The 22,345-nt window shown below is 41.5% G+C and overlaps 2 protein-coding genes across 7 annotated transcripts in view; one reads left to right on the top strand and one right to left on the bottom strand.

Moving 5' to 3' along the window:
• The window catches only part of MALT1 (MALT1 paracaspase), a 39,877-nt gene extending 35,589 nt beyond the window's left edge, over positions 1–4,288 (bottom strand). For all 6 annotated transcript variants that reach the window (XM_049795525.1, XM_049795526.1, XM_049795528.1 and 3 more), the window contains exons 1-2: positions 4,100–4,288; positions 2,096–2,262 (exon numbers count right to left, since the gene is read on the bottom strand). In XM_049795525.1, the coding sequence (XP_049651482.1) occupies positions 2,096–2,262; positions 4,100–4,260 (328 nt within the window). In that variant the 5' untranslated portion in view covers positions 4,261–4,288. The remainder of the gene's footprint in view (positions 1–2,095; positions 2,263–4,099) is intronic.
• A 12,872-nt stretch (positions 4,289–17,160) lies between these two features.
• Positions 17,161–22,345, top strand: part of ALPK2 (alpha kinase 2) — a 38,845-nt gene continuing 33,660 nt past the window's right edge. The window contains exon 1 of the mRNA XM_049795983.1: positions 17,161–18,648. Coding sequence (XP_049651940.1) covers positions 17,161–18,648 — 1,488 coding nt within the window. The remainder of the gene's footprint in view (positions 18,649–22,345) is intronic.

Genomic DNA, 22,345 nt, shown 5'->3' with positions numbered 1-22,345 from the left:
CATGGAGTTAATCCAATGTGATAGGCAAGTCTCTAAACTCTGAGATACAAACAAGGTCTGGAACTTGATTCTCAGAGTCCATGATTCTCCGAGAGATCCTTTATATTGCTGCAAACAAAGCAATGCCCCAACTTGTAACAATAGATCTCTGCCATAAAGGTCCTGAAGTAGTATCACTACCAAAACAGACCACTAAGAAGCATCAGAACTGTACACCCATTAACCAGTACACTCATAGGCTCATAAAGGTTTGTGTCTTTTTAACTACATCAACTAAGCTGATAGAAAACAGTCTAAGAAACCAGGATAACAGCTATAGAGGTCTTACATTAAACAATCCAATTCCTAAAGGAACTTGAGCAACACTTAAGCTCTTTTTGGTGTGTGAGAACAAATGGGCAGTTAGGAATTTGTACTTTGACTTCAAGTATCAACCACCCCTGAACATTTAAATAAACTCACTGCAAATATCAAGGCCTACCACTTCTTTTTAAATAGTTTAAAATTCTTTTTGACTTAAAATTTCTTCAAATACTCTTCGCTTTGGTTTCTCTTGGTTCCAGTTTCTCAGTCGCTATGAAGTTACCCAGTCCTCCTTAGAGGACGGTGAAACCTTTCTATTACAGATCATACTGTTCTGCAAGAGACTCATTTATAACAAGACCACCTCTGCAGTTCCAAGGGGTCTTGACAAAAGTCTACTTATTGGCTTGTTCTGCTCAATACAAGGATATATAAGCTATCTATCCAGTTCCCTAATCGATACCACTATCTCACAATTCTGCTAGTAGCAATTTCCTGTTTTACCCAGGATTTAGTCTTCATTACATATTTCAAAATGTAACCTGACTGACAGCCAGCCACACACAAACGCTCAGTTCAACAGTGGTGATACTCGAGATGATCGGAGATCAAGCAAGCACAACACTTTGGCTCAGTGCAGACACTCTGCAGCACAAATGTGAACCAGGACCATTCTTGTTTTCAATACTCCCCAAGTAACCACCATATGGAGAACAACAAAAAGGAACAAGCATTCATAGTGCAGGACAGCATACTACCACATATGCCTCCACCTCAACTCTTGCCCCTATAAGCGCAATCCACTCACACTGATATAACACCAATTCCCCTCTCCTCGCCAAGCCTGCAGTGGTATACTTCAGCTATCGTGTAACTCAAATCGCACCTCATTCAACACAACGTAGTCCTCCTAGTACAGTAAGAAGCAGCAGTCTTAACTAGATTGAACGGCTGCAAAGCATTACTGTAGTTTACTTGAAAAATTCCAAGGTTGTCCTAACAATGGTTCTCAGCCCATGGTTTCTTTTTTCACACTGTCCAAAAAAAATAGGACAGCTATTAGTATGAAAAGAAGCTTGCTAGTCTAATTTCCACTTCACGCTCTGAAGAGAAGCTTTTGTAACTTCCTAGTAGGCCAAATTTCACATCCTGAAGAAGGACATATAAAAGGGCCCTGGTTTTTTACTGTAGCAAGAAGCACTTGGTCTACATGGTCTTACACATACATTCCCTTTGCACTGCCCCACTTCCTAGACTTTTTGTGAAGCAGCAAGCTGAACGTGTTAGTAGAAAATCATCTAGTTCTACCCTAAGTTAGTCTGTTTTTCTGTCCAGTTAGCAAGTTGGACTGCATCCAATATGGGCCACAATTGGCACTAATTGGACCCTTCCCCTTCAATTAGGGTAAGCTATGAAAGGCAGTTAGTGAAACCTGTAGCCTGAACAGGTGGCTGGGAACACTACTTGTCTAACTCAACCATTTCAGTTCTATAAGCATCTCCCAAAGGCATAGCTTGATAGAGAATCCAAATCAGCAGAGGGAATGACAGCACCTGTCACATCCATGCAGCCAAGTCCAAGTCTACAACAATACTGCATTAAGCCTGCTTATCTACTTGCCTTACTTCTAATCTCCAAATCATATGAGCCAATTACTATGGTAATCATCATACAAATACCAATTACTAGAATTCAAACACTAAAGATGTTTTTACTTATTGAAGAAAATGAATACTTCAGTGTTCCCAGTGTAAAACACACAGGTGCAGTGAGAGCACAAACCAGAACTGACCTGAATGGCTGAGACACTGGAGAGCCTCTGTATGCTCCAGGGCCTGCAAGAACTCCACAAGCTCCACCACAGTGCAACCGCGATCTCCCAGTAGTTTCAGGAGACTCCAGCTGGGACTTCCTTCTGGCTCCAGCACTTTGAGGGAACACTGTTCTAAATCCAGAGGGCTACAAAATAATATGAGAAAGACATGGCATAGACCTTAGTACTCTTTCCTCAGAAAGGAGCAGAGTTAAAAATCACTTGTCAGCAAACAAATTAAAACAAAAAAATAGAGATGGGAAATTCCTAGCTGATTTGGACATATTTTCTTCAAGTTGCAGGAGTTCTGAGGTTATACAGTGACACCTCCACAGATAGAAAGTGGTAATAGTGACTTGCATTCTAGAAAACAAGAGATGCTTGTACCTAACAATTCTGACCAAATGTATTAAGAAATCCTCTAATTTTTACTATTTAAAGTCTCAGCAGAAAAACAAGTACAGCATCTTTCATTTTCATGTGCCTAATTCAGAAGCAGTAAAGAGTGAGTCAGAATCTAACTTGAAAGTCCAGGAAGACCTTGATTTTCAGAGTAGTTGTTAAAACAAGCGACTGCTGCAGCTTAACTGATACACACATCTACTGCTACAGTGCAGTTAACTGCTCCAGTAAGTTCATCTCAAGGTATAAACATGCATAGTTTTAAATTCTGGTGTTACGTCTTCATGCACTTTCAATCACAGCTGATTAAAATAACACAGATAATAAGGAAATGAATACAGCTATGGAAAGGGAACACAAGTTGATATATTCCCACTAAAAAGATTCATTGGTGTTTCTTTCATTAAATCACAGTGCCATGCAAACCTGGAGGCAAGATATTTTTGCTCATCACATAGACTTTTGTAGTATTTTACTGGGTGATACAGAGAGACAAACATAGCAACAGGCCCTACAGAGGGGTCACACTGTAGCCCTCAGGTTCTGTTTCCCTATATTAATACAGTCGTAATAGAGAAAGGACACATCTTCATAACATACATTCAGCGCTGCACTTGAAATGCCTCATTTTTTTGAGATATTACCCTCTAAACAAAATCTTGAAAAGCCACAGGAAGTAAAATGATCAAGAAGCAATCTAGAGAATGTGACCTAGGAAGAAAGAGTTGAAGAAAATGAATGCGTTTACCCTAATATAGGCAAGACGAACTATAGGGAACAGCCAACCCACATTTTCCGTGTTCCCTGCCTAGGGCAAGCAGTTGGCTGCATCCGTGCTGAGGAGAGTCAGGTGAGGTACAAGGGGATGCTTTCCAACCACAAAGGGGGCAAAGCAAAAAACCACACTGCTTGCACCCTGTTACTTCTCCGCTGGAAGCCCTCATGTGAGACTAAGCAAACATCTCCTAGAGGTGGGCTACACGTCCTCAATCCTACCTGCCCCAGCTTCGGTTAGGGGATGCTCCCTTCCTTTGTATGAATGAGGTATGGGTTCGCGGAGAGGGACGGTACAGCCACCACAGGCTGGGCAACTCAGGCAGAGGCAGCAAAGAAACAACTGCAGCATTCAGCTGCTGTTCTTCGCTCGAGTACAAACTTACCGAGGAGCTGGCAAGCAAAGACGAACCCACACCTGCTTCACCCTCGCTGCCCCTCCGCTGACTTCGAGACCGATACCACTCGTCGGCCGCGTCGCTCACGAACCCGTGTGCTCTCAGCAACGGGCGTGCTAGAGCGCGGCCTCAGGGAAGAAGGCTCCGGGAGGGACCCTGGCGCCGGCGCCTCCCCAGCCCCCGACCCCGCGGCGGCACCACGGCCTCAGCCTCTGCTCTGCCCGGGGCTGCGCCACCTGAGCCCCGCGGCTTCCCCGCCGCAGCAGCCGGCCCCCCGCCAGCCCCCCGACCCCGGCCGAGACTCCCGCCGAAGCCCCCTCCCGCCGCGCAGCCCAGGGCCGCGGGCCGCCCCCTCAGCCTCCCGTGCCGGCTGCCGCGCTCCCCGCCCGCTCCCGCAGGCCGCCCTCACCTCAGCCGGACTCTGCCGCGGCTCCCCGCTCGCTGCGCCAGGTCCCGCCAGCCTTTGCCGGGCGCTGCCCGGTCCAGCAGCTCGCTGAGCCTCCGGAGCAGCGGCTCCGCCAGGCGGCTGAGGGGCAGGGACCCCGGCGTGCTCCGCACCGGCTCCGACATCGCCGCCCTCCTGCCTCCCCAGCGACTGGGAGCCGCGGCCCGCCCGGGGCGGCGCTCCGGCCCGGAAGGACGCGCCGGGCGCAGCCGCACAGGGCGGCGCGGAGCGGTGCGGCGGGCCTCGCCTCAGGCACGGCGGGGCTGCTGCCCTCGCGCGCGGCGCGGCTTCGCGCCCTTCCCTGAGGGGACTCTCGGCCATGTCCGTGCCTGGGAGGCCTGTGGCCCTTCGGTAAGGGGAAGGACTTCCCTCGGCTCGGGAGTACGCGCTCTGGCGCTGCTGACAGCGTGAGGGAACCGGTCGGGGTTTTGTTTTACCAGTTTTGAAATGTTTACCAGTTCGAGCGTCTGACTTTTTGAGGCAGAGACCTGCTGCCAGTGCGGGCGTCTGGCGCTGAGAAGGCCAGACGTGGCCGGAGAGCAGCTCTCCTGTCTAGAGGGAAAGTAGTCTGGCAGGCAGGTAAACCAGGCAAAAATAGCACAACGCTGGGGACAGGGGTCTCGCTTTGAGGAGAATTAGCTTTAGCTAACTGCAGCTGACACAGCCATGGACTCTTCTCTGTGACACATACTTTCGCCACAGTCTCCTGTCAGTTCCCGGATAAGCAGGTGCCCAGCTTAAGGGGTCAGGCATCTTATGTGTCTTTTAGCAAGGCAGAGGAGGTACTGCTTGGGAAGAGTCTCCCAAGGACAGATGTTTCCTTGAACGCTCTCCATCACTGTTAATGGACAGAAGAGCGTGGCCATGATCTAAGGGGAATTCCCATCTTTATGGAATTACAGCTTGCTCAAAGTGGACTGAAAGTGCCTTAGAAAGTAATTTTACTAACATTTTTAATCACTGATCCAGTCATTCAAATGTGGCTGCCTGTATTTCTGAAGTATTTTTTTGTGTGACTGCAAGCTTGCCGTGCCTTCCCAGCAAGCAAGCTGGAAGTCAGGTAGCTGCAGTAGCACAGCATTGAGACCAAACTATAAGCATTGCTGTTCAGTAGAGTGTTGTCTCATGTGTTGTATTGCACTAGTCAAAACAGGCTTTACACATCTGCTTGCAGAGCAGATGACAGTACAGTATCTCTCCGGACATATGTGGGGCCAGAATCTCTGAAAAACAAGCCATTTAGTTAGACTTAACTTGAAGATATTGCGTTGAGACGCTTTTTCCTGTATCCTCAACCAATAGGTTATTTCTCCTAATTTAGGTGCAAAACCAATCTGCATGGCAAAATGGATACAGGTAAGACAGTGACTTTGGCTTCCTGATGATATGTAGTTATCCACAGCTGTGTATGATTTAACGTAGAGAATCAGGCAGGAGCCTTTTACTCACCTCAGCCTATGGTCTGTGCTTGTTGGGTGTCTTCCTACAATGTCAAACAGTTAAATTATCTCAGGTTGAATATGGTTTTAAATCCTGGTCTCTCATTTCTTTGGGGATTATTTTGACTATTAGGCTATTATATAAAACATAGATATCCCTGCTGCTATTCCTGAATGAGGGTGGTTGTATATTTTTTGCTGGACACACCAGTTTCCTTATCTGAGTCTAGATAATGCTGCGAGCAAGAAGTATTTAGCACGGTAGTATCTCATAACTATTTTTAGCTGTGCTTTCAGCAAAATGCTCAAGAAAAAAAATTGGCACAAAACCTGCTTTTCAGCCTTTTCTAGATCCCTTGAGCTCAGAGAGGTTTGTGCGATTCATTCAAGTTCCTCCTGTGTGAGACTTGGCTTCTTGCGTAACAGGAGTGGGAATACTTTCTTACTTCAGGATACACTTATTTGTCTTTGAGGAATGTGAATTGTTAGGTGAATTTTTTATGTAGTGATTGTTAAAAGTTCACTATCCACCTTTGGTGTCCTCAACCTACTTTTTAGGGATTGCAGATTTTCTCACGTTCAGCAGAACTTTTGTGTGCTTTAACTTCAAGCAAGTAAGAAATTCCCAATGTGTCTAGCAAAGCAGTTAAGCATGCTTAAACATGTGCTTTAAAAAACAACCCAGTGCTTTATTATGAAGAGCTAAGGCCAACACTTCCTCTCTCAAGGCCGTGAGGAAATTCCCTTGGACTTCTATGGAAGTAGGATGTACCCTGTCATCACTGCCAACGCTCGCGCTCTCTCCCGCTTGCTCTGGCTGAGGTGTTCCCAGGAAGAGCCATCTGCTGCATGTAACGAAATAGTCTCTCTTAAAAGTCAAACTGTTCTGTGATCAGACTTGCTATGCTAAGGTCACACTAGCAAAACAACACTGAAGCTTTCAGCTAGCTTCTCGGCTCTGAAACAACATGCGTAAATTAAATGTCTTTTGTCTTGTAACACAGAGTCAAACCACAGGCCTGGCCCACTTCTAGAAGTTAAGGAAAGAGCACTCAAGGGTAAGTGCACATTTATGATTTGAAGAGTCAAATTGTTTATACTTTTTAAACTACTTCTGTACTTTTTTCTCCTGTGTGCAAATAGAATGTGTATCATAAAAGAAAAATAAAGAAGAGCAAGTTATTTTATTCTTAAGGCACTACATGGAGTGATTTATACTGTTATTGAACAAGAAATATGATTTGTTATTTGCTTCTGCTGAAGTATAGTAATTTTTGCTCATCTTGATTTTTTTTTTTTTAAACATGTTGCATTTAGAATTCTGCTAAATGTTTCTGAAATTACACTCTGGTACTCTTCCCACCGAGTTTCAGCAAGACAAACAAAATTACAAAAATCATATGAAAGCTAGCTTTCTTCTCTAAAGAATGTGTAAGTGATACTAGGTATCCCAAAATATGCATTTTATTCTTTCTAAATATATATTGCATGGCCTAATACTCATTAGGTAAAAATTTCCTCCATTCCTGACAAAAAATCTGGTCACTTGGTAGCATGTAGATGATTATCAGGCTGCATGAATTGCTCACGCCAACAGTGTCAGATGCTTGACAAATGTTAAAAATAGATTAAGACAGATCAGTGTTAAGAGTTGTGCTGTGATTGTTTATTTTAATTACTCTATATTCATGTCTTTGTTAGAGATATACAGAACCAGTCATTTATTCTTCTTACATTTAGCCAATGAATTATATGGTGTTTTCTTTATACCATGGTGCTGTTTACAGTGAGCAGTACACTAATAATAAAAGTTGTCAAAAAGCTTCAGATGTCAGAAGTTGAAGAAACACAATATATCACAGTATATTTGGCAAGGACATATTTTCCACACATCTGCTTTTTGAACAGCCAAAACTTCACTGATGTTGTGCTTGTCCAGACCTTGTTAATACAATAGATATATGATAATTTGTTTAGATAACACAGTATTTTGCTAGTTTGATTTCTGACATTACACACTCTTTGACAGGAATGCTGCTCTAAATGTTTGATTTGATTGCAGTGTCTTGAAGGATTTATAGAAGAATAATATGGTTATAGTTATTGTTTGTATTCCACCGTTAGGGATTCCAGACAGAGCTGAGTCAGGCAGAACTATTGAGAGATACAGAAAAAAATGGCAAATGCAGTCTTTATAAATCCTTGCGTGCATGGGTTCTCACTACTCTTACCCCATCAAACGTTAGACTCTATAGTAATCAAACTGCTGTATAAATACTTACTGTAGCCCTATCATGAATAGAGTTCACAAAGTTATAACTGAATTCTAGAATTCCAGTTTCTGTTGTCTTGGAGGTTTTAACTTTTACAAGGTAACAACATTTAAGAATGTAGGCATGGTCACAACACTTTTAGAAAATGTTTTTATGTCTGTCTGGCACAATCGTTTTGGAAAGCTTGTGTAGGCTAGGAGTGGAGGAAAGTGGATTGGAAATTTCATGTGGAATTTGATTCCTTCAGTATTTATGGATGCATGGAAGAAAAAATATTCACAGAAGCATGCCAATATTGATGAAACTTTTAAAGGAAAATTTTTAGTAAGAGCTTTGATTTCTGTAAAGGAAAAGAGAACATGAAAATAAGCATTTAAATATGGCAAAACATTGACGGCAACCTTTTTGCAAAAAACAGTTGTATGTTTCCAATTGTAAATGTAAATATATTGTTTGTATTTCCATACAGGGAATATAATAGCTCTTTTAAGAAGTCTACATTGCTACGTAATGTCTGTGTTTATTGCATAACAGGAAAAGTCTATGTTTTGTTTTGTTTTGGAAGAAGAAAAATGCTAAACTTACGGAATTTGCTACAAAATAGAAAATCTGTGTTGAGAGATGCCCTGGGTGAGGAAGTGAAAAAATGTGTGTATTCCCAAACGCAAAACAGTTGGGAGGCTGGGAACAGGGAGTGGATGGAATTACGGCTATTGATTTCTTAGAGGAATGTTGCAGCTGTACAAATCACATGCAAAATCTTTGCAAGAAAGTTAAGACGTATTTGAGAAATATTTCCAGGGAGAATGGAAAGGGAATTAGCATTAACCTTGGAACATAACTGCATTTAAGTGGGACACTAAGATTTCACAGGCAACAGGATGACAGGATGTGTATTATACATAGAGTGCCATAGGTGGTCATTCTGGAAAGGATCTGTAAGGTTATTTGAGTGATTAGGCCAGTGATGTCTTTGTATCTCTGCAAACCAAGAATCTGAGTCAAAAAAACGCAACCCAAGAGTCAGGGTCATAAAAATACAAGCTTTGTTAGCAATAATATTTCATGTTAAGCTACATTGGCTACTGAAAGTTATTTACTATGCAAATCTGTTGCAGTGAGTGTTACTCTTTCACTTCTCATATACATATGGTAGGAATCACTGTGACTGTGGTATGTGGCTTTTCATGCCTAATTGTAAACAGTACAGTCATATTTATTGACAGAAATGCATATAAAGTCCTGTTTCCCTGAGCACCGTAGAAATCAATAATCACATATACAAGCCTTCTTGTGGCCAGCACTTCACTTTATGTCTGTAGTAAAGCACCTTTGTGTTTCCTCAGTACTGCCTCAGTACTTGATCATGCAGAGCGAGAACCGGGCCAGGCTGCAGCAGGACTCTGTTATATCCCACGTGTTGTGTTTTCTGTCTGTGCCAAATATAGAGTAAGGGAGGAATAGTGTGTTTGCAGCACTCATTCCACCACAATGCCAGTGTGAGGCAGGGGCATGGATACAGACCCAGGTGCAGGAAGTTCTGCCTAGTCCTACCTTTTAGACACTGCCCCTTTTAGATTTTTCTTGGGATTGTGTGGTTAGTGGAGATTCCTTTCTGCTTTTTTTGTTGTTTCTGTTCTGCTTTTGCTGCTTTCTCTCCCTTCAATCAATATAATAACATCCTGCTGTCCATACCAGCTAGCTTTCTGGTTGGATCTGTGTTGTATATGACCATCTCTGTTCATCATAAAGAAAGGTTTTGTGGTTATTAGTGTTTTGGTTTGGAGATTTTTCATGTTTATCTTAAATGAAGTCTAATTATATCCACCAGCTTTCTGATACAAGATCTCTATAAAGGGATGTATGAAAAGGTATATAGTATACCCTGTCAAGTGGAGAAGGAGCTATTGATAAATCTAAAGTTTAGTAGGATAGTCTAGGGGTGTCCTGGTTTCAGCTGGGATAGCTAATTGTCTTCCTAGTAGCTGGTACGGTGCAATGTTTTGAGTTCAGTATGCAAAGAATGTTGATAACACTGATGTTTTCAGTTGGTACTCAATAGTGTTTAGACTATAGTCAAGGATTTTTCAGCTTCTCAAGCCCAGCCAGAGAGAAGGCTGCAGGGGGGCACAAGAAGTTGGCACAGGACACAGCCAGGGCAGCTGACCCAAACTGGGTATTCCATACCATGTGACATCACATCTAGTGTATAAACTGGGGGGAGTGGGGGTGGGGGGAATTGCTGCTTGGGGACTAGCTGGGTGTCGATCGGCGGGTGGTGAGCAGTTGCCCTGCACATCATTTGTACATTCCAATCCTTTTACTACTACTGTTGTCATTTTATTAGTGTTAACTTTACCATTATTTGTTTCTTCTTTTCTGTTCTATTAAACCGTCCTTATCTCAACCCATGAATTTTACTTCTTTTCCCGATTTTCTCCCCCATCCTACTGGGTTGGGGGGGAGGGGGAGGAAGTGAGTGAGTGGCTGCGTGGTGCTTAGTTGCTGGCTGGGGTTGAACCACGACAAGGGGATAATAATTGTTTTTCCAAAGGGCAAATGCAGATCCCAAAGTTTAGCCTATGGAGTGGAGGTGATAGTAGGAAACTCTGCTGGCATTTGGGGAGTTTGTTGTCTCAGACCAAGTATCTCAGAATAAACAATGAAGCACATAAGCAAATGCTCCACTGACTGTCTAAGCAAGATGAGTCTGATGGAGAAGTGTTAGAAGAATAGTTGAGCAGACTGTATTATGCATGCATCTACATCCTCCTCATATATGCATATGTACAAAGGAGAAAGATTGTGCTTTTTGTACATAGGTTTAAATGTAGAAGTTCAATGAAAGTTAATTATTGACCAGTTAAGCAAAAGGGATCTGCCAGATTTTGTGTGGCCCTGCAAGTGTGGAGAATGGCAGATAAGTTACTGAAGACACGGTCTGTGGGATCTAAGGCTATTACAAACACCCATTATTTATGTAGCTATCATTTTTCTTGTGTTTTCAGGTATCCCAGACCCAGTGTCAACTTGGTATAAAGAGACCAAAATATTAGTTGATGGAAGGATATTTTTTAATATGAAACAGGGGGATTATCAGTTTCATTCCTTCTGTGTGTTTAGCTAAGATAACCCTTGGTGTGGGCTAATGCAGGTTCTTCTTTCCCACTCTTTTGCACTGATGTGGGTGTAAAGTGGGTCATTTTCAGAACAGGTACAGCCATACAGGGGTATTTATGCACTGATGTGGAGCTTTTAACGTACCTAGATAATGCTTTGGTTGTCAAAACATGTTTACATATGTTAATTGTACTGCAGTATTATACAAGGTTTAGGCATAGATCAGGTGCCCATTGTGCCAGGCAGCATGTGAATACACAGAACGCTCCCTGTCCCAACAGGCTTGTGTGGAATGATAAGGAGAGAGGCAATACATGGGTATAGACTGACAGGTCCTGTGAAAGGGGAGGAGGAGCAAGTGCATCTGAAAGATAGGAATAAATCCTATTGAATAAGGGTGTGGGCTGAGTAGGACTATACAGAGAACAGAGATTACATGATGAATAGATAGTAAATAAGAGAAAACCTTCAGAGAGGTAGTAAAGGGAATTTTTTCCACTGACTCCAGAGGACGTGAACACCACAGAAAGACACAAATTCTCTCCTGGACTTGTAAAATGCATAAGCTTTCTGTAGAAATAACTTCTGTGAATTTAAAATTGCTTACAAAGGAAGATTTATATTTATAACCAAATAAAGTGAAAAAAAATGTGATGCAAGATAGGAAAATTAATGGCCACTTTTTAAGTTTAATCAAATTTGTATATCTGTGTCAGTTAAAAAACTTTTTGCTGACATTAGGATTAAGCCCACAGCTCCTTTTGAAATCATTAGAAGTGGTTTCCGGTCCAAAACCACCTGCAAAATGGCTATTACTAAAAATTAAACTCATTTAAACATTGTTCTTTCCATGATAAAGTGTAATTTTTCAAAAATATTTCCATTAAAAAAATTGAATAAATGATCAAATATTGAACATTTTTTATATTAAAAATAAGTTTCAAATTGGGAAAAATGTTGGCATTTTAATGAAAATTTAAGTTTGAATAATAAAAATTTTATTTTAGAATTGGAATTTCAGACAACATTTTCACTATGAGTAAGTTTTTCAAACCGGTATGGAATTATGACAAATTATGAATTTTAAATAGAAAAGCTTTTTTTTTTTCCTGAAAATTTACTCAAATTTGTTTTATTATATATTTTCCTTAGGGAAATATTAAGTGATTGTTTTAGCCATTTTGATGCTTTTTCCAGCCATTCTTTTGCATAATATTATTTGAAACTGATCATTTTTCACGAACACTTTGATTATTTCCTGCCATAAAAAGATTTTGATGATGCATCTACAAATGTCTTTACCACCTATTGCTGCCTTGTTAATCTGACTATTCCAGGTTTTCATCGATTCTATATTTCTCCTAAATCATATGCAACCACAGATCTCAGGTCACTGTTTTCACGCTGCTGCCAGCTTTGTTTTCCCTTGTCCTTAGCTCCCAGGGCATTGAGCTTAGGCAACATCTGGCCTTGGTGATACACGTGCAGTTTTCTTTGTGGGAGTGGAGGCAGACCTGGGAGATGGGTGGAGGAAAGGGAAAAAGGAAACCATCATGTCCAGGGACAGTGAAGGGGAAATTCAAATTGTAGCTGCTCAGCAGTGGTAATTTGTGACCAAGGAATGATCTGTCATGGAGGGCAAGAAGGCCCAACTGTGGGAGGGGTTAAACTGGCTGGAAGCCAGAATGCCATAGACCAACTACTCCCTGTAAGGGAGTGAAGTTTCCCTTGGTGGTGAGATAAGAAACAGCCACAGTTTTGTCTTGTAGCTGTCCTGCAATGTGAGTGCTCGGGGGCCACCTTTGGGCACCAGAGCTCAGCTGAGGGATGGACCCACGGCTGGGCTGAGGTGCCCATGCAGCCACTCACAGGATTGGTGCTGGTGCCAGTGTATGTCAGGAATGGGCTCGTGACGATCTTTGCAGATTGCTTGTAGAACCACTTATGGCGGTAGGACTCTGCCTAATGCATTGTTCAGGAAATTTTTCTTTTTTTTTAAATTTAATTAAGCACAAATGCATGTTTAATTCGCCTCAAGGGGTATCTAAAAATTCCCCAACAATTGCTGCAGTTCTGGTCAGTAAGAGATGGCAAATATGTTTACAGATCATTAGAGAACCAAAATAGGCATCTTTCTTACCATTACCTGCTAAAACCTGGTGGTGTTAATTTCTCCTACATGGCTTTGCCTCACTGTCCTCCTGTCCTTAGATAGTACCTGATTCAACAAGTTAGCATCATTGGTTTCCAGAGCAAGACTTGAGACAAGCAGCCAGAATACTCTAATACGTTTAAATGTTTTCTTGTCTTCTTTTCACCAGATGTTCAAAACTCAGTTTGTTAGGAAATTAGCATATTTTCAGGTTACTAGTCAATAGCTGATGGTAAATTATCATGATCTCCCTCCCGTTCATCTTTCCTCAGTGAATTTCATTATGCATCTTCTGTCACAAGTTTTCTTGAGGAGCTGAGAGAGTATTATGCTAACAATTCTCTTTACAATTTCTACCTAAATTCAATAATTGAAATTGTGGTTTTATCTAATATCTTCTGCTTTCTCCCCAGGTTTAAAAAAAAAGAATGGCTCTTTATCTTGGGTGGAAAACCAGTGTTTATTGCCGTTTTCCTCATGAAACATTATTTTGCTTTAATTCTCATTGTCAGATCTGACAGAATGCACAGCAATCTAATCTAATTTTCATATCGAAAAATCTGACAGCTCTTTTCCCCTCGATGTCGAAATGCAGCTGAACTAAGATAATAATAACTGTATAGTACAATTACTTTAGTAAAGAGTATTCATGAGTCAATCTGCATTAAAAAAATGTTGCCAAGGCTCTTTTCAGCTGGGAAAATTGCCATGCTTTTAAAATAACTTATACCCTCCAAAAAACAGGAAACAGGCATCTGGTCTTCTGAAAAGCAAAGATGAAAGCAGATTTGAAAGAATGCAACTGGGAATATTAGGCAAATACATATTTAAGAGGAGATGGGTGAATGCTGGGGGGGTAATTCCATGGCACTGTACTAAAATGGATGAGGGAAAGATTACTCTCTACTGCTCCTTTTTTTTTTCTTTTTTTTTTTTTCCTGTTAAATATTTATATTTCTTAGAGTTGAAATGGAAAGCAAAACATGATCAGAGATCTGAAAGGCTGAAGATAATGGGATCCAATGCCTTTTTTCTCCAGGCTCTTGTTGCACGCATGGTCTAGATTGTAGTTCAAAAGCCTGCGTGAAGCAAATGTAGAGTATTGGCCCAAGGCCAGTCAACAGGTGTCTACATTATTTAAAACCAATACAATATGTACTAATTGTCCTCTTCTTGTCCTCTTCATCACGGAAGCCCATATTACAATGGAGTTTGAACTAGACTGCTTCTCAGGCTTAAAGGTGGTAGTCTGAGGAAGCCTGCACACTTGCTTCCTGCCCTGTATCTCCTGTGTGGATAATCACAGAATCATTGAATCACCAAATGGTTTGGGTTGGAGGGGACCTTTAAAGGTCATGTAGTCCAGCCCCTCTGCCATGAGCAGGGACATCTTCAACTACATCAGGTTGCTCAGAGCCCAACCCAACCTGGTCTTGAATGTTTCCAGGGATTGGGCATCTACCACCTCTCTGGGCAACCCATTCCCATGCCTCACCACCCTCATTGTAAAACATTTCTTCCTCATATCTAGTCTGAATCTACCTTCTTTTAGTTTAAAACCATTACCCCTTGTCCCATGACAACAGCCCCCACTAAAAAGTAACCAGAAACCTTCTGTATGTCAGCAACACTGTATACAGCAGTGCATGTTTCCCACTCTTAGTTTCATGCTGCAAAGCATCTCTAGCCAAGCCGCTGTGACCAGGCTGGCTTGCACTACTGTAAAGCTGGTTTGTCATCTCCTGTGTCTTCTGGCAACTTCCTGGCTACACCTCCAAGCTGACAACATACCTTTGTGGCACATCAGGCTTGCTCTTCAAACCATCCTTTCCTGTTGGCCTGCACTTCCTTGTGTGCTGGACCTTTGCCAGTTTATTCCAGGACTAAAGGGACAAAACATACTGCCTCTCTCCTGCCTTTTCACTACTTCGTCCTCCTACCCATTCTTACTTCTCATATCAAAAATACTGAACTCCTCTCCCCCCCTCTCCCTTCTCTCCTCATACACTCCAGAGGTCTTGTGCTGAGCCAGGTTGCCTGTTACGAGGTGCCGAAGCCAGCAGCCTTACAGGAAGGCTGCTGCAGCTCCATACCCACAAGTCCAACCAGTGAGGCTGAGCACGTGTACTCCATAGGCACATACACACCTGTATACAGCACACATGTATGTTGTATGCTGAGAGAGGGTGCTGGTCTGGTTGCCCCATCTGCTGTTCGTCTGCGCTCCTTTGTGTGCATGGAGTCAAACTGTTTGTCACGCAACCTAACATAGTCCCTTTTAGTATCCTTCCCATTAACCACCTTCTCTTCCTGCTTTTCACCTCCCAAGTAACTCTGTGGAAAAGGTGTCCGTGGCAGGGTTTGCCTGAAGGAAATGAAAATATACCTAGCTGCTTTGTACTCTTTACCTAAGAAGCGCATTCCAGGCAAGCCATGCAAGCCCCTTGCTATGTAGCCATTAAGCTCTAATCTAGCTCCCACATATTTTCTTACTAACTGACTTTGATCAGTGTCTGCAGTGGACTGTGACATGAAGCTGGGTGCTGACAGGTCCAATGACGGCTCTGCTTGTGGCCCTGCAGAGAGCAGACAGAGTGCTATAGGGTTCTTGAAAGGGCATCGGGAAAAGTTGCTGTCCTAGGGAGCTAGTGGCTGGTGGTGATTTTGGAGCCAGGAGAGAGACATAAGCTAAAAAGGTCACAATGGGAGAAGCAGAGAGAAGGAAAAGGAGAATGAATAGAGGTGTCTTTAAATTGCTTCATCAGAGTAGCAGGATGGCAAGAAAGTTTTTCCTGCTGTTGTCCTTCATGTCATACCAGTTCTGTGAATAAAAATAGGTAGTTATTTTTCAGAGCTTTTAGTCTGGCATCCTTCATGAGGTCAAATTTACTTGAAACTCAGTTCTGCTACACTGCTTTCCCTGATGAGTGCATCTCTGGATGGTGCAAGAGTCCTGCTGGGATTAGTGTGGGTACCCTATGGTGAAGAATGACCCAGAGTGCCTCTAGTAGTATACAAAAATGTCTCAAGTATATAAAATCCTACGATTTGGGAATGCTTAGGAAACAAGGCTTTTTTACAAGAAGGGAGAGATGATTCCATATTTCTTTATATTCAGCTAATGGAAGCCTTTTGGTGTATTTCACTTTGTTTTTATGTAAATTCTGCATTGCCATGCCATTTTGCTACTGCACAGCTGTTTGAAAGTAAGACAGTATGAATAGGAAGTTGAAGCTAACCAGCCCTATTTCATTGTTCTGTCACCACAGAAATTACAAACATCAAGCTAAAGTACAATAGAATTGCTTTAAACAGAAATAGCCTTACAAAATGTAACCATACTGATCCAGGTATTTCTAAAAACAGATTTTGGAATTTATGTCCCTATGATGCCAATTCAAGGAATAGCCTACTGTTGTGCCAATGTGACTACCAAAATAGCAGGTACTTGGTACCTGTAGAATTCATGCACACGTGAAAGTTTACATCATCTGCAGATTACTGTTTGCATTTAGAAATGTCTAAACAACGTGTGCTAAAGCCTATTTTGTGCTGCTACATGTATGTGCACGCATCCTTAAGAATTTGTTTTCCTAGCACGAATTACTCTGGACAGTTATAATGTGTTGCCATTAAGTGTCATTGCATGGATAGCTGGGTTATAGTTACTGCTTTAAAGTTTGATCTTGATTTTTAAATAATGATTTCTTTTTTTTTGAAAATGCTTGCAACTATGTGTCAATGGACCACCTTTGAGAAAATAGGTATAACCATTTTAGAAGTAATTTTAAACTTCAGGTTTCTTTTATTTGCAGGTGCGCAGAGCAAGATCTGCACTTTATTGAACAGTACCTGGAAACAGTTTGACAGCTAGAATGACCTGCTGTTCTACTTTTGTTGAACTGGAATCAGACACAAACCCCCAAACTTCCCTAGAATTCGTTGTTGACCTAAATGACAGTGTGGGACACTTCAGGGTAAAATGAGCGGAAAGAGAAACATTTTGCACAACACAAGAATTACACCTGTGAGGGTGACCCCATGTTGATTTCACCAGATTCTGACTCTTCCAAAATCAGTGGTTTACTGCGTGAGAATCTCAGAAAAGCAGAAGTATTGTCCCCATTTGACAAATCCCACAGACACTTGCCTAACATGGAAGACAACTTGGATGTAAAAAATGTATTTAAAACCCAGGACAATATTTCCTGCCTAAGGGATTTGTCGGAGAATGGTGATGACCTACTTCATTTTAACAGTATGGGCAGTGTCACTGCTGGAAAAGCAGAGAAATACTGCAGCAGACAGGTGCATTCCCACCCTACAAATGTAATCACTTATCGCACAGACAACTGTTGCCTTAACACGGAAGACTCTGTATCTGCTCAGTCTCTGGCAGATATCCAGGCATGTAAAAAAACTGAGCTCGGTAGACCTCTAACCATGAACACCCTGTTCAGTGAGCAGGCAGATACTCCCATAGTAAATCAAAATTATTTTCTAAAAGATGATTCTGAAAATTCTGCCACTATTCTGGAGATTTATGCAGAGAAAGTTCCAAGTGTAAGTGATGACTTTTCTGATGATGACCTAGAGTATTTTGAATGTTCTGATGTGCTGACATTGCGTGAAAATGAAATCTGGAAAAAGAAATTACAATTTTTATTAGAAAGTGATGATGAAGATGATTTAAAACTGAGTAAGGATTGTGATGGGTGTGCTTACTTCCTTAGTGAAATGCCTTGTCTGTTCCAAGTGTCAGATAACACTATGCCTATGGATGCCACCATTGGCTTCTGTGGTCATCACTCAAAATTCAAAGGAGTAAATGTAAGGAGAGACCCCTCTATATACAGCCAGTCAACTTTGCAGACAGAGATGACTCTCACTGTTGGACACAGAGATAAAAGCACCAGTTTGAAAGACAAAGAAAAGTATAAAGTGCCTGTTGCATCTGCAGCCATTGAAAATGACCATCCCGGAACTGAAGAAGAAAATAATGGAAGTGGCCACTCAGCTGGAGGTTTCTCAACTGACAAATCAAAGAACAAGGATAATACACATCCCAAAGTGGACTCCTCTACTAGTGGCATAGGTTCTTCTTTGACAAATCAGGCTTCAGAGACAATGACAGAAAACAGTACAGACAAGGACTTGCTGGGGGAAGGCTCATTGCTGCTAGAGGAGGGGAGAAGAAATTTGCCAGAAGAAAATGCAAGGCATGCTGTCTGTACCTTAACAGAAAGTCTAAGAAGAAACCTTTTAAAGTTGTTAAACCCTAAAGAGCTTTGCAGATATGTAAGTAATATAGGACAATCTTTTCAGACTACAGCAGAGGTTAGGGAATCCAGTGCTTCCAGTCAGGAAGGTGTAATTTCAACACAAATCCCTGAGGAGACAGAAAGCTTGCAAATGCAGGCTGGTTTGTGTCATACAGAAGAGGCAGATAAAGACTGTCGCCGGGAAAGGAAAAGGACTTGGGGCCTGCCTGAGCAAAATCAGATGCCAAATGAAAATGTCTCACCCAGGGTAAGTAAAATGTTTATCATTTAATAGAAAGAGCTGCTCTACTGATTTAAATGCATTTTACTCCTGTTTGTCACAAAATAATGTAAAATGTAAATTACTTTGAAAGATACTATTCATGTACTTCTGAATGACAGCTACGGCTGGGAAGGAAATCTAGTTTTGAAAAAGGCCCAAATAAACCATAAGCTGTTCTAATTATAGAGTAAGATTGATAATAGTAAGAGGCACTAATGGGACTCTGGACAGCTGGATAGGGAAATCCGATATGGAGGCTATTGCACAGGTCTTATCAAAGTAATGTTTCTTTCAATGCAGAAAGTTTTTCAAATACCTATTGTGAGCAGAGAATGTTTTGACTTACTTTCTTTTCAGTTTATACTCAATGAACAAAATTGTCATCCACTTATGGTGTTGGAAATCTGAAACAAATCAACAGGGATTTGCGCTGAATTTATAACAAGGAGGAAAATTTAATCCAGAGAGTTCATGTTACAGAGGTGAATGGAGCTTTGCTTTTTAAAAATAAAACAATGAAAGAGTCAGATATTTCAGCTGAAATGTAAAAAAACAGTTAAAAATTAAAAACCCAAAGGGTACTTTCCATGTACTTGCATATTTTATGCTGTTGGTAGGAAATCATCTGGGGACATCAGTATAGTTGTACAGACTGATATGATGTTCCACCAGTTTTCATAAGTGAGAGAATTGGATCATACTTTTTATTTCACATAGTAAAGACTTAAGATATAGAAATACCTATGTATGAGTATTCAATCATGAATAATCCGATCACTGACTTTACTGATTTGAAAGTGTGTAGCTAATTGCACAGAAAAGAAAACCCATTTATGACAAACAAATACAAGTTTTTTCCAGTTCCACATACTTTTCTTCATCTGTATTATTTAAGCAAAAATGTCTCCCAGTTCTGGGTAGTAGACTGACTTTAATCTAGCCACTGAGGTGTCTTAAGCAGTCAGAAATCACTGAATTCTTCTGCCTGAAAAACGTCCATAGGTTTCTCTGTTTTTATAGCAGATAAAATTCAGTCACATTTTAGCATCCCATAGTGTTCTTATGATGGGGAACACCCCCCTATTGAAATTAACCTACTGAGAATTTCTTGACAGTAGGTATTATTGTGGTTTGCAAGAGGGATTGTTTCATTTTTTTCCCAGTGCATTACAGTAATTTAAATTGCAGAAGCTTCTTAGCAAAGAGCAGCTGTTATGTTACTGTAAGTGCCATGGTCAAATTTCAGATTGGCTAGTTAGACTCTTGCTACCTGGAGCCAGTATGTATTTCTTCTGTTTGTGTGTCCATGACCAAAACTTTACATTAGATAAAAATAAGTAGGACAGAAGTATCGGTGTACACAAAAGGGCTAGAGATGAGCACAAACCAAACCCCTGGTTTTAAACACACATGAATGAAGATGAAATTTAGGTGTATGTTCAAAATTATGTGGTCTTGAAAATGAGCCAAACAAAAGCATCCCATTTGGAAACTACTCTTTATAGCACAAGGAAAATGTGGACAGCTTCTCACAGCTCCCATGTAGTAAGCCAGAAACTCCTCAGCAATCTGCTTGTGTAACCTAAGAAAGGCAAGAAAGATTCAACCTCCTATTGCTGCACACAGGTTTACATAAAAGTGCACTGTGGTATTAGCTGGAGCCTGGCATTTGAGATAGATTTGCTGGGAGCAATGTGAGGGACCTGTAGCAAAAACCACAGCCATCTGCTTTTGATGAGTGTTGTATTTTCCCTCTCCATGTGGTGAATCAGGTCTGCTGAGAGGTACATAGCAGCCACAGAACCACAGCATTAATTACCCAAGGATTTACACTTCCCCTCAGTGCCAAGTTGCCTCTAACTGGAACAACCTTTGCAGTCTGTCTTGTGCAGGAAGTGCTGCTCTGGGTGACTTCTCCTTCCATTGGATGGTCAAGGTGGGAGGCTCCTGACTCCTCTCATGACCTCATGGTTTAGCCCCAGATAAAATTCTTTATCTAATACTTCAAAGCAGCTTAATTACTAATAGGTCCTAAAAGCCAACTGTGCCAGCTGTATGATAGTACGTACTGTACAGAGAGCCAGGAGGCTTCAGTTTTGCATTATGTCATTCATAATGTCAGCCAGTCCCTGTTTAGTGTTCAGCCAGCACCCTCAGCACAAGGTACTGGTGTCACTCCTGAATTACAGAGCCCATGTCTGTGGCCTGCCAAATGCCAGCAATGTTGGTGAAGTCCTGCTGGAACTGGCAGGTTCAGAGAAATTCCAGGGCATAAGCAAAATATTTAATGTTTACACTGATACTTCAGGAAGAATGGCATGCAGTGTTTGTATATTTCTAGAGCATTTTTCTTCCTGCTGATTAGATCTACTGTTCATCCTGCCACTATTTTGGTTTTGCTCATGTGAGAGCAGCCAGTTCGCATACAATTTGAGAGGTACTCGATTTGACCTTCCTGACATAAATTTACATCACTTCTAGATAATTTTAAATGTTATTGTACAAAAAGGAGAAAAGCAGAAATGACACAGAACTTCCAAGTAATCGGGTGATCTGGTTGTGCACAAAAAGTATTTTGTCTAGCACCTTATACCTCTGCTTTGTTAGATTCCAGGGTAGCCAAAATTGCAAGGACTGCATAGGCCAATGAAGCTGTTCATCTGTTGGGCTACTGCTGTTGCGTGTGATGTCCTAGAAGCTGCCATGTGTAATGAAGTGTGATTTAGTGTTTCGTTGCTGGGGCACCCTTAAGTTTAGAGTTTCCTGCTCTGCAGTTAGTAAACAAATGCAGGTGCTGGTCATGTGCACTGCACTCCAACACTGTCATAAAGAAGGGTGTATGTGTATGTGTCTTTGGAGCAACGTGCAGAAAGATGTGGAAAAAGGGTGGAGAGGTATGAGGGGAAGAAGGAGCTGGGTTGTACAACAAAGGAAGAGCCAAAGGACACTGTTTGAAAGGGTGTCAGAACAGTTATGACGGGTTAACTCTGCCCATAAGGAGTTAGATTGAAACCCAGCAAATGGTTTCACTTAGGCCAGTAAACAGCTGTTGGATGGGAACTGGTTTAATGGCTGGCTTTGAATGCAAAATAGGTGAGAACTTCTGTTCCAAAATAGTAATGAGAGTAATGAGTAAGAATTACTGTGCATGCCCAACACATAAATTTCAATCAGCTTACAGTTGTTTCATTTTTCCTTCAAATGTTTTTAAAGTACATCTCTGCCTCTTGTCTCATTTGAGTGAACAGTTGCTGAAAAAAAGGGAAGATATTTCTGGTTATCTGAGCTCAAAACGTGGTCAGGTATAATTTTTTATGAGACATGTATTTTTACTCCCTCTTGGTGCAACTTGCCACCACTTACAGTTGTTCTGCTGGAATTTTGAAAAAACTGCCTACATCAGTTTCCTATGAGGAAGCTGGGATCCAAATCTCCTTCAACTTTGAATCTTAGCATAAATTAGATCTCTTATTTCTCAAAGTTTTTCACTTCATTGGTGAGTTTTGCACTCTGTATAAAATACTTCAATAGTCCTTGGGTGCAGAATAACTCTTCATCAAGTAGTTAGCATGCTTTGTTTCTGAATATTATATTCATACAATGTGCCACAGATCCAACAGGAGAGCTTGAGAGGCTACACCTCATCCTTTCTAATGGGCTAGAGTGTTTGGTACATTCAGTT

The sequence above is a fragment of the Accipiter gentilis genome, chromosome Z, assembly GCF_929443795.1.
Source record: "Accipiter gentilis chromosome Z, bAccGen1.1, whole genome shotgun sequence".
NCBI lineage: Eukaryota > Metazoa > Chordata > Aves > Accipitriformes > Accipitridae > Astur > Astur gentilis.
This window is presented reverse-complemented; position numbering and strand designations above follow the sequence as displayed.